Source organism: Spea bombifrons, chromosome 4 (assembly GCF_027358695.1).
Source record: "Spea bombifrons isolate aSpeBom1 chromosome 4, aSpeBom1.2.pri, whole genome shotgun sequence".
NCBI lineage: Eukaryota > Metazoa > Chordata > Amphibia > Anura > Pelobatidae > Spea > Spea bombifrons.
The window spans coordinates 19,727,278-19,744,039 of NC_071090.1; the positions used below are offsets into that span (position 1 = coordinate 19,727,278).

General features: G+C 43.1%; 1 protein-coding gene across 2 annotated transcripts in view; it reads left to right on the forward strand.

The window, feature by feature from the left end:
- Positions 1-14,084, forward strand: part of MAML1 (mastermind like transcriptional coactivator 1) — a 28,966-nt gene extending 14,882 nt beyond the window's left edge. Inside the window, exons 2-5 of one of the 2 annotated variants that reach the window (XM_053464953.1) lie at positions 9,447-10,853; positions 11,613-11,873; positions 12,545-12,662; positions 13,023-14,084. In XM_053464953.1, the coding sequence (XP_053320928.1) occupies positions 9,447-10,853; positions 11,613-11,873; positions 12,545-12,662; positions 13,023-13,999 (2,763 nt within the window). In that variant the 3' untranslated portion in view covers positions 14,000-14,084. The remainder of the gene's footprint in view (positions 1-9,446; positions 10,854-11,612; positions 11,874-12,544; positions 12,663-13,022) is intronic. The other variant, XM_053464954.1, reaches the window with a different exon arrangement.
- The last annotated feature ends 2,678 nt before the right edge of the window (positions 14,085-16,762 follow it).

The window sequence follows — 16,762 nt, forward strand, 5'->3', positions numbered from 1 at the left end:
TAGGACTACGACAGCATAATTAAGCGAATATGGTTTACTGCTCTTGGGGACCACTTCAGAAATGCAAGACCACCGTTCTATAACGCTGTATAAGTGTCAGTAGTCTGGCGCACAGATGTTTTCAACCTTAATTGTAAAGCAGGACTGTGCTGCTTGCCTCTGTCTGCTTCTTCACTCGTATAAACACATCTTCTCGATGACCATCTTTGTACCACCTCCTGACACCGCTGCTGCTGGAAGTCTGAAGATGATGGACGGGGTTTTTGTGTCCCGGCGTGTTTCATCTATAAAATCTCCGTAACCAAAGGCTGCTTTACTTCCGGGTTGCCCACATGGGTCATGAATCTGTCCTGTAGATGATATCATTGAATGTACACCCAATGTGATCATACCTAAAGAAAGGCCCAGTGCTTGGGAACGTGACTCTGATGTGGCTTCAGTAGCCGTTCTAATCGGCTCTTTTAGAATCGAAGCAGGTAATCTGCGGTGGGACGAAGACGTTGGGACAGGGTGGGCTGTCTGGAGACTGGATGGAAACTTTCTGATGATGCTGGGTGTTTTTCTTTTCACACGTGTGATTGTATTCAAACACTTAGATGGTTTAATCTCGTAACCCCAACCCCTGAGTAGCTCCCCCTTTCTGCGCTCTGTGGAAACCTGCTTTTGCCCTTTTACATTTCTTTGCCCGTAATATAGCAATAACGATGTTTTTCGATCCTTCAGGAAATACAACTTGTCACCGTAGCTTCTGATTTCAGAAACTAGAAGACACGGTTGCAAGGGCAATCTATGGGGGAGTTAGGGGGGGTTGTTGCCCTTGCAGATTTTTACTCCCCCCATCTCCCTCCCCCCAGTGCACATTTCTACTTTGACCGCTTTTACTTCTAAAATGACCAGCTGGTCTGAGTCTGGCAGCCCCCCCCAGCCGCCAAGGGGTTAATGTCGGCCTGGGTTGCTAAAGCAACCAGCTCTACATTCTTCAGAGCCCCGGCAGACAAAAGAGAGAGTATTAAAGGGTTAGTGTCATTCATGTTGGAACAAATGGCACGGAGCTTCAGCCAAGGCTGGTGTTCCTCCCCGTTTCCACTGATACTGAAACAAAACAGTCGTCCTCTCGGTGCGTGTCCCCGGTGGATGCGAACGGGGCCAAGAAAAGTCTTGTACCGTTTGTATTTTCACACCATGTGTGGACTTTATACACACGTTGCCTTCTCCAGCTCTGGTGGCCGCCTCTCTCCCGACCGCCTAACAATCGTGTCCGGTACTTAAGGTCCAGCTGCATAAAGCAGCGAGCTTGGGCCGAGGGGGCAAAGGATTGTTTTATTGTGGTCTGGCTCCACACAGGCCGAGGGGGGGTATTTTCTGGCTAGTACGTCTTTCTGGTATTTGTGTACATTTGTTACATGGTCCAGTGTTGTGGTGTTCAGTAGAGGAAAGCCATTTGTAATAGTGTTTCATAGTGATGAGTGTTTCAATGCTGCCACTATGGAGTGTCTCTACGGATGTGTACCATGGACACGCGTTTAAACTCGTCTGTCACGTGCTGAACATGAGGAGGATCCTTTTTACTAGAATTTAGAGCTAGCTTTGTATTAAAGGGAGAGACTTCTTATACAGGGGATAGAGGCTTCGTAATCATGGCGTATAAAGTCCTGCTACAGTTAGATGTTTTTAAACGGCTCATAAGCTTGTAAGAGCAGGGTTTCTCCATCTGTATATGTGTATTGTATATTCTCAGTTTCAATGTTCACTTTCAGCATTCCCTCTATTGTAATAGCTATAAAATCTCCATGAATAAAATGTAATAACCCAACAGACCCGAATCCCATATTTGCGTGACGTGGTTCTGTGTCAGAGCCTCGCTGGACACACAGCAGCCGTGTTTAGAGTACGTCTCCCATACACATACGCACACGCGTGCTAACCCGAAGATGAAAAATGTGCTAAAATAATTAGGTAACCTATCCTGAGCTGAGAGGGCTCTTGTGTATCACAGCTGTGTATATATGTGTGTAAAATATATATATATATATGTAATAATGTGTATATGTAATAAAAAAATACAATAGTGTTGTACCATATCTGGTTAAAATGCTTTTTAAACTTGTCATTAAATGACAAGAGGCTTGTATGTGTTCACACTGAGGGTCGCACAGCCCTGTGGCATACAAAGGGTGGTGCGTGAGTTGTGTGGATTTTTGGTTTTACAGGTGTGAATCTTTTTGTGAATGGCCTTTTGTGCGGGGAGGAAGTATATAATAAAACGGGCCGCTCGTCTGTGTGCTTAGCCTGGTGTCTATTGAATTCACCGAGCTGCTTCCTGGGAAGGATTTCATTGCTCACGAGCGCTCGGGATTTCTGTCTGTCCTAACCCGCTTGCTGTCTGTCCTTTTAGGTCAGAGTGCGTTTTTGATCATCTTCTTTTTTGCGTCTTTCACAGACATGATAATGAGCGCGATATGTTTGTTCTGTTTGGAAGGCCTGTGTATTCATGGAAGTATCCTGGATGTGACTCGCGTCAAACAAAGTAATGTGGAAGAAGTGAAAGTGATCAATAATATTGTAAAATGATCATTAATATTATAAAATGTTTGGGTTTCTCAAATCTTGTGGCCACTAAGTGCCCCCTGCGTAGACCATACGCACAATGTTCATCTCTTGTAGCCTTAATTGAAACCATTCACTGCTTTGGACGTGTTGGTCGGAAGACATTGTGTTTAGATGGGGACTTCCCCGCTGAAAAGGAAGCTGTACGAAGGAGGAGATATTAATATCCCCGAGAACCTCGCACCCGCCATAGAGTTTCTTAACCGTTATATAGTCTTCTCGGTCACTACTTTGGGACCCTCTCTCTATCACCATCTAATAACTGCGTTAATAAAGGTCTGGTCTGAGATAAAACCGCTTCTGCTTATACAGCGTAAGGGCAGGATGAGGCCGCTTTCTAGTCGTGCTGCGGTTTCTGATCTGTGCTTGGCTCCAGAATGTCACGTCATGGCCAGTAGAAGAGATGAGCCGCTGATACGTCTATCGAAATGAAGTGTAATTGTACATAATATCCCATTTGTTAGTTCTGGCAGGCATTTTTGGATATGCCAAGAAGTAGACGATAAAAATAAACCCGTACCCCTAGGAAGGATCCAGAAGTCCTTTGAGCCGCATGATCAAAGCCCCTGTCTGGGGTGGGGTGCTGGTAACGGTTAGGAGTACAGAACATGCAGTCTCGCACGCTCTTGGGTAATCCGTCCAGAAATGAGAGCGACTTTGTTGTGCCGCTCACGCTGGCATAATTACTCTGTGTGAGGCATCTCCTTTTTGTCTCGTGGCAATGCTTATTTTACAAAGAAGGAACGAATGCACATGTTTCTGCGCCAGATGTGCGCTCCCAGGGCGATGTCCCCAAGGGTAAAGGCAAAGCAGCCAGGGCGGAAAGATCAAACCATGTATCCCAAGTGCAGCTTCGTCACTTAATCGATCGTCAACCACAACAGACCGGCACACGGGGCCCAATAAAGGGCCAACGTGCCCCATGCTGCAGGAGAAGGCTTCATAATACTATAAGGAAAACCCCATCTGATCACGGCCCTTCAATGCAAGGGTTTGAGAGTAAAGCCTGCTGTGCTCCAAGCTCGAGAAATCACCTAACCTCTTACACATCTGACTCTGTTAAAGGGCTTCTGATGGGAAGTTAATTGAATAGCTCGTTCTGTTTCAGATCTTTGCCATTCATACAATGTCGGTGAAAAGGACTCCACCTTTAAATGTCTACCCAAGTTTTTGTGCCCCCAAGTGAAACCGGTTCTACTGGTTCCTAGACCTGCTTGGGTTTCTTGGGGTTAGCTGCGTTGTCAGCAGATTCATCCTTGACTGATGGGAAGCTGTGAGGTCCGGCTGAGTTTTTACATCAGCAATTATCATCTTTAATCCCTATGTCACATGCCAGCAAGAACATTATGCTAGCAATAAACCATTTGATGGTATGAAGAATGTATGTATAAACGGACTGCTCCTTCCAGTTAAAGTGTTTATTAGTTAAAACAGCTCCTAATGTGCTTGAATTGTACTTGAATTAGTATTTTTTAAATTTAATTTAGAGGATTGTTAAGTGTTCCGGGAATTTGACTATAATGGAGCTACTGTGCTTGATAGAAAGCGTGTCTAGCGTACGTCTCGTGATGTCGCTGCTGGGACTGTGAAAGAATTAGCCTTCTGTAAATGGTTTAAATACACGAGGAAAGGTCAGTGCGTCGCTGTTTTATGTAATATTGTATTGTAACTGACAAGCAGTGTACAAGAATCTACATACCAGCTCAATGTGGTGGAGGAAAGAAGGTAAGAACTTATGAGATCTTTACTGATGTTTTGTCAGGATAGATGTCACGGGTACTTGCCTTCTCCATGCTCCTTGTGTCGTAAATTCTTGTACTCTAGACTTCCTGTGTATATAATATATATAATTGTATATATGTGTATGTATGTATGCATATATACATATATACAATATGTGTGCATATATAAAAAACTGGTATGCTGACCTTTCTTCGTGTATCTGATGTATGTTGACTTGTGGAAGCAAACGTTTGAGGACCGTGAGGAATCAGGCAGCAGTAAAGCTGTTCAGCCAGCTAAGGTAGAGGTTCTGAAGTATGTGTGTGTGTTGCTTATGAAGAATTGGGTAATGGCTCCTTGGTATGAACTCAGTTTGTCGAAGCCTGCTGTAGAAGATGGCCTCTCTGGCCAGAAAAGGTAAATATTAGCTGCTTTTTTTAATGTACAGACTGATGTGGATCTGAGTAACGCTCAAACTCTCCTCCTTGTAAGTTTTGAGGATATAGGAAAGTCTGTGAACTGTCTGAATCTGTACCCTTCTACCTAGTGACATCACTACAGCAACGTCCCTCGGGTAGCTTCTACATGCAGCCTCTTTAAACGGTTTTGAGCTCTAAACATATATAAAGACCACAACTGCCGGCACAAGTGAGGATTAGGTGGATCCTACACGACAGGCAGGTACAGACTGAATAATGGATACTTTATATGCAAACAGGAATACCTATCGCTTGGGACAGCATGGTTTCGCAGAGTAGGCTGAACATGCGAATAGTACATTCCCAATGTGTTTCATTCGTCCGCATCCCACAAATACTTTCAGGGGACTGTTGGGCGGCCTCCAGGCTCTCGCCATCCTGCGTCCCTTCCTGTTCACATAATTTCCGCTGGAGAGTTTAACCTTTTCCTGGCCCATTAATGCCTTGCAAACAGTTCACGCGTCGCATAGATGGAGACCTCGAGTATGTTCCTTCTGCATGACCCCCGTTAGACGTGGCTAAATAACTGGAGTACTTTTACATTTTGTGAGGGTTTTCTTCCCTGGCAACAAAATAAACCCTAAATTAATCCAGGACTACTACCTCCTTGGTGCGAAACCTCAATAAGTTTGGTTTATTTTTTGTTACTCCTCCAAGAGTTAGAGGCCCTTAGAGGCGCTCTACAAATGAAGTTGAAGGGGTTGTTGTTTTTGTGCGTCTAACTTACTTTTCAAAATAGAAGCTGTTATAATGGGCTGACTAGTCCTTGAAGGACTTGCCATCTTAATGCCCCATCATCTTCAGCCATTATTAATCCATGTTTTCGTTCCTCTGACAAAGATTAATTGCCTTACAGATGAGCAGCCTTTTACCGTGTATTAAGCACAGTGTTATTGTATCTGCTAGGCAAGTGACTTATTCACAAATATTAATCCGTTTAAGTGCCGGAACGGGTTAAAGGCAAAATGTCTCGTGGTCTATGTTTTTGTTACCAGCCACGTCTGGTGCCCCTCCTTTTCCTTTTATCTTCTGCAGCCAGCGAGGCCCGCGTTATCCATTATAAGTTAAACTCTATTGTTTTGCTGGCTATTTCTTCTCTAATTTTAGTAATGTCGATTCTACTCGTTTTCTCTAGCAAGTAACTTTAAGCATTTATCTCACCCCTGCCAGTGAGCGTCCAAATTGTACGCCAAAAAAGTCACACAATCTTCTTTCAAGGAAAACAAACAAACAAAAAAAAAAAAAGTTATGTAGCAGCAATGGATTCTACGGTCCCTTAAAGCGACTTTATAGGTCATCCTATAGAATAATATATATGTGTTTTGGGACTTGGAATCTAAACAAAAAAAATCTATCACAGTGAAGGTATGTTCTGCTTCGGGCATGTAACTAACACACAAGCAGGATAACCCCTGCAGATGCATTTTAGATTTCTACATGTAATCCAGCATTCAGCTGCTACCTTTACGATTAGCTGCTGTTTTGTTCAGATGCCCTCTGCTCTGATTTACACATGAGGACGCTCCTGCGCTTTAATGCTTTCTGACAGATCATTGTCCTCCTTAACGTGTCTTCTTCCCCTTGGAAATGCATGAAGAGGGGTTCTCTATCCCCAGCTGCTTGACTTACTTGCAGATATGTTGTTTTCGGCTGAGCATGTCTTCTGCGTGTGAAAGTTCACTTGTGCTATACTCACCAGCTTTCGTGAGATTTCCAGAGGGTCTAATAAGACCTCCCGTGCTCATGTGCAGAAGATACTCCCGGCAACTGGTTGCTTCTATCGCACAAAACCAGTGCAAACGTTGGGCGGTTGAGGAGTTATTCTAATTGTGAGCGCCTTTTCTTTCTTTCCCAACCCTTACACCGTACTTTTTAATATGGTTCTTCATGGAGACATTGAATTGACGGATAGCCCCGCCACTTTCTTTTGCTACCTTTTCAGCTCTACAGGATTTGCGCTTGATGTGTGTGTCAGAGATTCCTTTCTCTTCCTTCCTAAAGAGGATGTTCCCTTTTTTCAGAAGCCCCAGCAGTTGTGTGAAAGCTAAGCTTACTGCGGTTCTCTGTAACTTGAGAACTTTGGCCAGGAACAAAGTCACCATATTGTCTGAGGGCTGCTGGTCTCCACATGCCCGAGGGAGAGTCACACTGCTCCTGTCTGTAGCGTGCTGAGAGACTCTACACATACTACTAAAACCATACTATGCCAGGGCCTGACATAGGCTTCATGGTTCTGAGAATCTCTCAACTACGTAGCCCTGTGTGGGCTGTGATACCCATGTTCCAGTATCATGAGCCCCATAGCATGATGAGGCCACAACCATTCTTAACTACAGAGGTTGCATGTTTTGAGGCATGGGAACGGTTTGGTTTGGCCACACGTAGTACTTTGAGTTTTGATCATTAACCTTTTACATGTTGCATATGGGATAATTCCTGCTTTCTGACAAACTCCAGATGTGTTGTCATTTGACTTATTTTGCGTTAGGGAGTCTTTCTTGCCGCCCTTCTATACAGGCCAGCGTTGAGCAAAGCTCCATTACACCCAGCCTCTGAACTCTGTAGCTCCTTCAAAGTGATTGTTGGCCGCTCTGTGGCCTCTTGCGTGTCTACTTCTTCTTCGAGTGTGGCTTTTTCTTGGCAGTGCTCGAGTGTTGCAACTTCAGCATCTTGATTATTGATTCAACCGAACTCACCGAGCCAAACACTTGGAGTTTGTTTTGTACTCCTTCTCCTAAACCTCGCATTTGTCCAGCTTCTGAAACATGTGCTTTGGTTTTCAGAACCACAGCCTGGCCATTGATCCTTCAACAGTCGGGTTTTAAACATTTAATATTGTTTTTAATTCACAGATTGGGTCCAATGGTAAGGTAATTTTGCCCGTGTTAGGGTAGTTTATCTTTGTAAACTGAGAGCTTCCAGAGCACAGAGGTTGAATTATTTTATTCAATCAGCATCTTTTACTTTATTGATCTCAATATTTTTTTTTACCAAAACCTTTATAATTGATTTTTTAATTAGTGTGTTTAAAATCAGGAGTGAAATGTCAAATATACCATTTGTGATTCAGTCCTTTGATGTAAGGCAGGATATGTGGTCAGTAGATGGGTGGAATAGAATCAGGGTACAGCAACCAGATAGCACAAGGACCTTTCAGGATTCCCACCAACAAAAGCTTCGAGTAGATAAACCCCTTCTCTAGCTCTACTCTGTTTAGCACAGTTATTTTATTTATTTAAATGGCTTATGGCTAGATAGACACTGCATAAAACAATTTCCCTTTGCATTTAACCTTTTATGCTGCTAAAATTATGAGCCTGTTGCTTGCATTCCATGTGACGTAAAAATTCCATGCAGAGTTTTCCATTGATGATTTAAGTGCATTATATCTTAAGACGTGAAACAGCACCGTAATTTGAAAAGGTCAGTTAACCGCAGCGGAATATATTTCACGCGTGCTGTGAGTGGAGCTTCTGTCTCCCTGACTGGAAGGTGAATAAAGAGTTTGCCTTTGCTTAGGCTGCCCCCTAGTGTTTGACTTTGGGGTAGCACGCAGGAGGTGAATAAAATGCCACTTTCTTGTTTTCCGTCCAGCTGCGTTCACTGAACAAGTCATAGAAAGTCTGCTTAAGCGGCTTAGTGGTAGTTATGTAACAAATGGTCTATTTTATTATACAAGAAATGTTATACCTCCCACCAGTTTGTGGGCGGCTGACCAAAAATTTATATAGTGCCATTATATTCAGTGAGCGCTGCAGAGTGGCTTAGCAGGGCATAAGCATGGCATTGCGTACCAATTCATTCTTACAGAAACTAAAGGCCAGAAGGTCTCTCCTGAAACGAGCGAACGATCTAGAAGGAGCCTGGTGTACGCTACACAAGATGTGAAAGTGCAGGTGTTTGGGTTGGACCAGCCACAAAGCTGGATGTGTTAAGTACTGTTACTAGATATGACCTAGGAGCAAGTGGGCATGGCGAGAGATACCAGGCAGGTGGAGTGGGGTTAAGAGAGGTGAAAGGAGGGAAGTTAACCTGTCCGTTGCTTTCCTGAAGAGTGGAGACAAGCGTTGGGTAGCCCTTGAAAAGTCTAGTTGGCTTGAGAGGATGAGATTAAAGCAAAGCTTAGGCAAAGATCAGATGAACGGAGGGGCTGGGTAGGTGTCTATTAAGGAGTTTAAGATAAATCTTGAAAGATACAAGCAGCTGGTGAAGAGATTGGGAGAGGGTAGAGGTGTTAAAAGTGTAATGGACATGTAGGCCGCTGTTTTTGGAAACAGAATGAATAAGAAGGCTGAAGGAGAGGTTGAAGTCCCTGGTGGCACCCGTGCAATAAGTGGGTGCGGTAGGGATGACAGCTGCATTAAAGTGAATCACACACTCTAGTATGCATAATGATTAAACCATAGCAGATCTGTAATTTTATTTTTTCTTCACTTAAAATTATATTACTAATATTTCGGCACTTTTTTTTATTTAAAAAAGGTCCACTATTGTGGAAAATATGAAATTGAATCAAGCTGGAAATTAAACATGTTAATGAAAATGGAGTTGTGGGTGTATATATTTTTGGAAGTCTCCTATAGTAGTATAAACAGTAATGTATGGAAGTATATTTAATCAAGTGACTTTTTCTTTCAGCAGCTCCATGAAACAGTTAAACGGAAACTGGACAGCGCGGCTTCACCACAAAATGGGGATCAACAAAATGGTTACGGAGACATGTTTTCAGTGCCCAAAAAACTCCGACATGATGATGGACTGTCTGGAGTAATTGGGTCTTCGAATGGAATGCCTCCCGTTTCTCCGCTTCATCAAATGGACAGCAAGCCTCCCAATGGGGATTCTTTGCAGATAAACGGGAACCATTCAATTGGACTTGATGGTGTCAATAAAAAGTGTCTTCCGGATACAGGCCTACAACTGAACGGAGACGTAGATGAATTTGCTCTTTGCTTAGGCAAAGAGATGAAGCAGGAACCAGTTGATGATCTACCTTGTATGATCTCTGGAGTAGGGGGTGTCATGTCTCAAAATAACTTACCTGACCTAAACCTTAATGAGCAAGAATGGAAGGAACTCATAGAAGAACTTAACAAGTCTGTACCTGATGAAGACATGAAGGATATTTTTGGCGATGACTTCGGAGAGAAAAAGGACACAGATGCCTCAAACTCGGCAACACAAACTCCTCTACCACAAGACATTCATATAAAGAGTGAGTTCTCTCCGGCAACTTTTGAGCAGGAATCCATCGGGTCACCACAAGTGAGGTCGGCCTCCTCCGGACCCTATGTTGGAAACGCTTCGGTGCCTGCTGGCAGTGCATCTCCCGTAGTGGGTGGCGGGGCACAGACTGTGTTCCAGCCATCCACTCAGACTGTGACTGATTCATCAAATCAGACTATGATGCAAACCTCTAACCAGGCACCAAATGTGCAGAGACCTCTACCCAATGTGTTAATGCAAGGACAGAGCACTGGAACTGCCAAAGAATTGTCCTCAGCACATCAACTTCAGCAGATAGCAGCAAAGCAGAAGAGGGACCAGATGCTACAGAACCAGTCGCAGGTTCACCAAGCAAATCAGATGACCAACTGGCCTCAATCTAGGTCATCCCAGAGCCCTTTAGGTGTTCCATACAACATGGAGAAGCCGACCAGCCCCTCTGTTTATCAGCAAGACTTTAACAACCAGAAAATGATGATGCAGAACATGAACAAGAGTTCACCACGTGGTGGAGGCAACTACATGCAGCCAAACCATGTCAACATGATTGGTCACAAGCCTCCAAACAATATGAACCCTGGCCAGGTTTCTGGTCCAAATCCAATGCTGGACTATGGCAACACCAAACCCCTCTCCCATTATGAAGCCGACTGTGGTCCAGGGGTGGCAGCGCAAAATCAGAGCAAAGCTGCAATGCTGACATATCTTCAGCAACGTCAACCACAGCAAATGCCGCACATGACTGATGAGCAGAGCCAAATGTTCCTAATGAAAAGAAAAGCTGGAATTCCGTATAGACCTTTAGTACCTCACGGTCAGGTAAGCTGGTTTGTGTCTTTTGGTTTTCTTTTCTTAGCACATGAGTGACTAGATGAAAATTTAAGGAGGCCACATCTGTCCTATGCATTAAAGTGCGTATGATAGCTGATGTCCATGTCTTTAATACCGGCTTTATAGGGTTGATAAATGACTAGATGCTGCAGACATATACATTCATTATATGACTAGAATGAAGATCTCGCTTTTTCACCAGAAATGGGAACTCTTCTCTTTTGTGGTGCCACAGGGTGTTGGCGCCTGCAATTTCCTTTTTTTTGTTTTTTGCTTATTTGGTGCTTCTGCTCAAGAAAATGCCTACGAGCATAAACAATTTCAATATCTTATTTACTCCCTGTCCACAGAAATAGTAGAAATAGTATGTTCCCTTCTTTGAAAGATTCATGAACAGGGCAGACTTTTTTTCAAATAGCGGTATCGCCATAGCCCTGAATTCATGCACCAACATGGAGAGGTGGGAGGAAGTGAAGGAATGAAGGGTTCAGAGGCTTGCACGGTTGCAGAAGACACTTGAGACAGATTCTCATTGTTGATAATTTGTCTTTTCTATAAAAGCAAGACTGTGTCTAATCAGGGCGTCTGTTATTAAGGATGACCCTGTTGTCATTTGAGAGAAACACAGCAATATTTGCTTAATCTTTCACGTTTTGTATGCTTGCTTCAGTGCGTACCGGACAGATTTAAATGCCATGTTTCTTCACAGCATTGGATTTTCAAAATATTTTTCTTCCAATTTTTCAGGATCAGAACCCCCAGCCTAATGTCCAGCGTGTTGCTGTCTCAGCACCTGGACCCGGTGTGAGCACACAACCTCCACAGGTCTCTATGGCTGGTAACCACAGCAATGGCAACTACCTGAGCAGCCAGCAGCAAGCTGTGATGAAGCAGCAGCAGCAGCTAATGATGGAGCAGAAGCAGAGGGAGCAGCTACTCATGGAGCAGCAGAAGCAGCAGCAGCAGTATCATCTAATGGGGCAACGACAGCAGCTTCTGGCTGAGCAGGTACTGTCCAACTGCAGGAGAGTTATGATGAGATACTGAGAATAGACTGTGTGGTTATGACGCCACCATGCGAAGTTCCCACATGTACCATATTTGCTCGATTATAAGACAAAATTTTTTCCGGATCAAATGCTCTGAAAAATACCCCTCGTCTTATATTCAAAATAGAGGTCTAACTATAAGACTAAGATCCCCCACAGCGCTACAGGGGACCTGAATCCTCCGCTGCTGCCAGCACTTCCTCTGGGGGCTTCTATGACGGAGCAGCGGTGTGACCTTTCCAGTGCTCCATCATGGAAGCTCCAGCAGACGTGGCGGCAGCAGCGGAGGTTGTCTAGGCGCATAGCGCAGACATTCACCGTCTGCCAGAGAAGAAAATCCCTTGCAGGGGATGTGGATCCTCTTCGGTGATGTCTGTGTTATTCCTTTAATAATAAACTGTCACGATTTTCTGATTTTAGTGTGACATGCTTTTATAGAACACTTGAATGTCCCCGACGCCCAGTGGATAATGCATTTCTATGTAAACAGCTAAGCATCTTCCCATTCATTACTGCGTGTCATTGAAAGCTTTCTTTTCATAGATTTTTTTTATCCAGCTATAAATGCATTATTTTGTTTGGTCATGTTTTATCTAGATTCTTACAAATGCTAAAATATTCTATTTACAGGAAAAGCAGAGACACCAACAGGAACAGCAGCTACAACGACACCTGACCAGACCTCCACCTCAGTATCAGGATCAGCCTCCGAATTCATATCCGCAACAGCAAGTTGGCCCTTTTCCAGGTAAATTCTTGCCTTCCCTACCCGTCTTGGGATAAAAAAAACAGCACTATATATACGATGCGGACGGATGCTGTGCTAATGCAGTTTACTTATGTTTTGAGAGTTTACATGTATAGATCTCAATTATTTTTATTTTACGTAATGTTGTATGTTATGAGTGAGATTCCAGTTTATACAGGAAATTATGCAGTTTTTATTGTGTTTGTTAGTCTGTAGAGGCTAATCTGTGAAACTAGTTTCCGCCATGGGCTGTTTTTCGGAGTTTAATGGTTGTTAACGCTGTTATGATGTGGATAACTAACTTTTGTAGTGTTGGAAACACATGTATAATTGCCACTTTATCTGCTGTCTGTATTCCAGGGTCAAATTCAGTTATGAATCATCCCACCTCTGGAAGTCCACGCATGTTTTCACAGACACAGTCCATGATCCAGATGGGTACTGGACATGCCTCTGTGACGTCCTTGCCATCTGGTTCTAACCCCCAAGACCGGGCTGTTTCCCAGTATCCTAACTTGCAAAGTGTGCAGCGTGGTGGAATGTATAACATGGGGTCAGGTCTCCCACAAATGGTGCCAAATCATGCAACACAACCTAACATAGCGAATGGACAGCCTCAAATTCAGAGGCCAACCAACATGGGTCAAGGAAATCCTCTCCCTGCTGGCTACGGGCAAAACGTTATGGGAAATGCTGGCTTACCGCCTCAGCACAACAAAGGCATGAACCCTGCCCTGGCAAAGGCCCAGATGCCAAGAATGCCCACAACCATGGCAGCTCAGAACCCAACATGGCAGCATCAAGGCATGCAGAACATGAACAGTCAGGCCCAAGGAAATAACGGCTTGGGTGGATTCAACCCTGCCAGTGCTGGATTTCACATCCAGCAGAATCATCACAAAATGGCTAACCAGCAGTTTGGACAAGGCATGCCACAGGTTGGTCTCGGATCCAGTCGACCAATGTCATCGATAAACTCTTCCGTCCCTGGTCAGATGATGCCAAACATGGCATCCCAGCAAAGGACAAATCCTGCCAGTCAACAGCCAGCCTCCAAACAGCAGGTGCTACCAGTGATGAACCAAGCAGTACCAGACCTGAATGCGTTCAACCAGAATCCGGGACAACAGATGGCTAACCGAGCCGGTCTCCACTGTAATCAAAACTACCAGGTGAGATCAGCCAATCAGGATCTGCCGTTTGTCTACGGCAACCAGTCAGGCAATGGTGCGCTACAGAATTTATCTGGGGACGCTGACTTGTTGGACTCGCTACTAAAAAACAGGACTTCGGAAGAGTGGATGAATGATTTGGATGAGCTGCTGGGGAATCATTGATACTGAGCTGGTTCATTTTTATTTTTTATGACGGGACGTTTTAGTACATTTTTATAAAAAAAAAAAAATTATATAAAAACTAAAATGTATATTACATTTGGACCAAAAACCTGTGCCATGGTGATGTATCACTGGGGATGGAAAGTGGTTACTGCTTCCACCCTACAATGCACCTGTTTGCCATTTGTAAAGCTTGTACTGTCGAGACGTTTAAAGAGTCAGTAATGCCTTAAAGGGGAACCATATTTTATTATCACATTAAAAATGGATTTTTAAAATATTGTGGTGTTTTCTGGTCGCGTTTCACAGGTTCTGGCTCGCTTATCTTAATACATTCTCCCGATGCAGAAGCAAGAGATTGCTGGAGAGTTATGGAGGGCCATCCTAGAATGCTATAAGAAGGTCTGAGCTTTACATTTCTCACAACAGCTGATAAGGAAAGGAGTTTCACAAATTCACTTTGGTTTACACAGTGGGTTGATCTCCTGTCAACTCTTGATTTAGTGAATAAACCGCACTGACTCTTATTCTACCTCGCGGTGGTAGAATGTCTCACTCTTAATCACCCAGCCAGGAAAGTCACTCATAATATCACACGATTACCTGCAATGACAACCCATCTAGAGTTTTTCTTTTAAACTACATTACTGTACACAGCATGATATTTAATTCCCACTGAGATGTGTTTTTAATTGCCATTCCCCTTTAATATGTTTTTTTTTTTTTAGCATAAAATAGCACAAAAGATGTTCAGAAAGAAGGTCCTACAATGTAGTGAAAGGAGGGATAGAGAAACGGGCTGAGTACACAAAGTGGAGAATGAACCTTTTTCCCTCCTGGTGTTTTCACGGAGTCAAAAGCCAACTAGAATTCCTGATTGCCGGTCGCCAGTCAGGAAATGGTTTTGGAGAAGTCGGCTGCTGCTCGTTGATTAAGCATTACTGTCTCTTTAAAATATTCTATGTATGTCCCAATACTACAGGTGTATAAGGAGGGGAACACAAATAGAAACAAAGTGTTGCTGGTCCCTTAACTTTGTGCTACGGATCATGAAAACCAAGAGTGTATCGGGGATTCTTGGGCCGCAGCACCCATAAGAAAAAAAAAACAAACAAAACAAACAAACCTACTTCAGCATCAGAAAACTTACGAGTAGAACATAAATGGTTGGAACAGCTATAGGAAAATGATTCTTCTGTTTAAAATAAAACATTTGCAAGTAATCCGGTTAAACCGGATTTCATCTATGAGCGGCTTGTTCTCCGCTTGACCACGTGTTCCGCAGATTTTACATTTTATTTAATTCCTCTTTTGGTTACAAGGCCTTATATACTATGATGAAGACAGGTTTGGCCGTTATCAAGACTTTTTCTTAATGTACTCGCGTTGCTGTTTACAGATAAATGGCAATAATGCTTTTTACCTGAAGTGACCCATCCACAGGCTTGAGGCCTGCAAAGGAACCTGGGTTCAAATGACCCATCAGAAATACACAGGGGTCTTCCCGTGATTTAGTGACTATGGTTTCGGTACGGAATTTAATGAACTTACATATTCCATTATAACATTTTTAGAGGAGGAGCGCTATCGCTCGATAGCATCGCTTTTCAGTCTGTTTTATGACTATTTTAGAGCATTAAAAAGAGTTGGTACCAGGAATCTGTACATCTGTCCCAAGTGCCCCAGCAGTCCCTGTCCAGCTAACGTTATTTTATATCACAGTAATTGGTCCACCAGTTGTCCAGTCTCTGAAAATATCTGAAATCTGCAGGAGGTCATAATGTAACTTTTTTTTTTACAGGCGTGACCATCAAATGTTTATTATCTTAATGTGTTTATAGAACATGCACATTTCCAAAATAACTGGCCAAGTTATCCTTTTTGTGGCATTTATGTAACAAAATTATTTGGGATTCCTTAGAGCAGAAGGACCTCAGCAAGTTTTCTTGATCGCTTTGGGGTATATTCACTATGAAGGGCCAACGCCGGCAAATGTCTTCAGCAAGAAGGGCTCAACTGGCCCTGTGGGTGAGAAGACTTTGGAGAAATCTCACTGATTTGACTATACAGGGCCAGCCGAGCTCTTCCTGCAGCAGAAGTCCTCTGGGGTTGGCTCTTCATAATGTATAATGAAGCTAAGGAACTGAATAACCATTCTCCTGTTTATTCACTAAAGGGAGTGTTAACAATTCTGATCCATTCTTACAAGTGTTCCAATTCTAGGTTCACCCGGTCAACATACTGTACCAATTTAGCAATAAGAATTTTATATATATATATAAATGTTTATATATAATTTATTTTTTTCTGTGGGGGGAGGAGGGGGGGTCTGGGAGTGATAGTCAATGTACATACCGGGGTGGGGATTCATAATCACTGTGGAGCATTATCCTTACCGAACACATTGGCGTTGTCTTCAGTAAGGAATGAGATGCTATTCATTCGCTAAAACAAGTATGTTGTGTTTCTACTTTAGAATACGCTTCCTCCTATGTAAATAAACGTTTACAGTTTTTATATAAAAAAGATGAAATGAGAGCTAGATCCTGACTGTATATTTTTTACTTTTTAAATAGATTTTAAAAGAACTGTAATGCTTTATATATATTTTTTTTTCCTTGAGTGTAAGGGGAGGTTTGTAACTTTCTTTCCCCTGCTTGTAAATGGAGAACTTTTCTCAAATGTGGGCCTTTTTGTATGTCTTTGAAAATGTGTTAAAAACAATACTTTATTCTTGTACCACAAATATCATGGCTGATACTA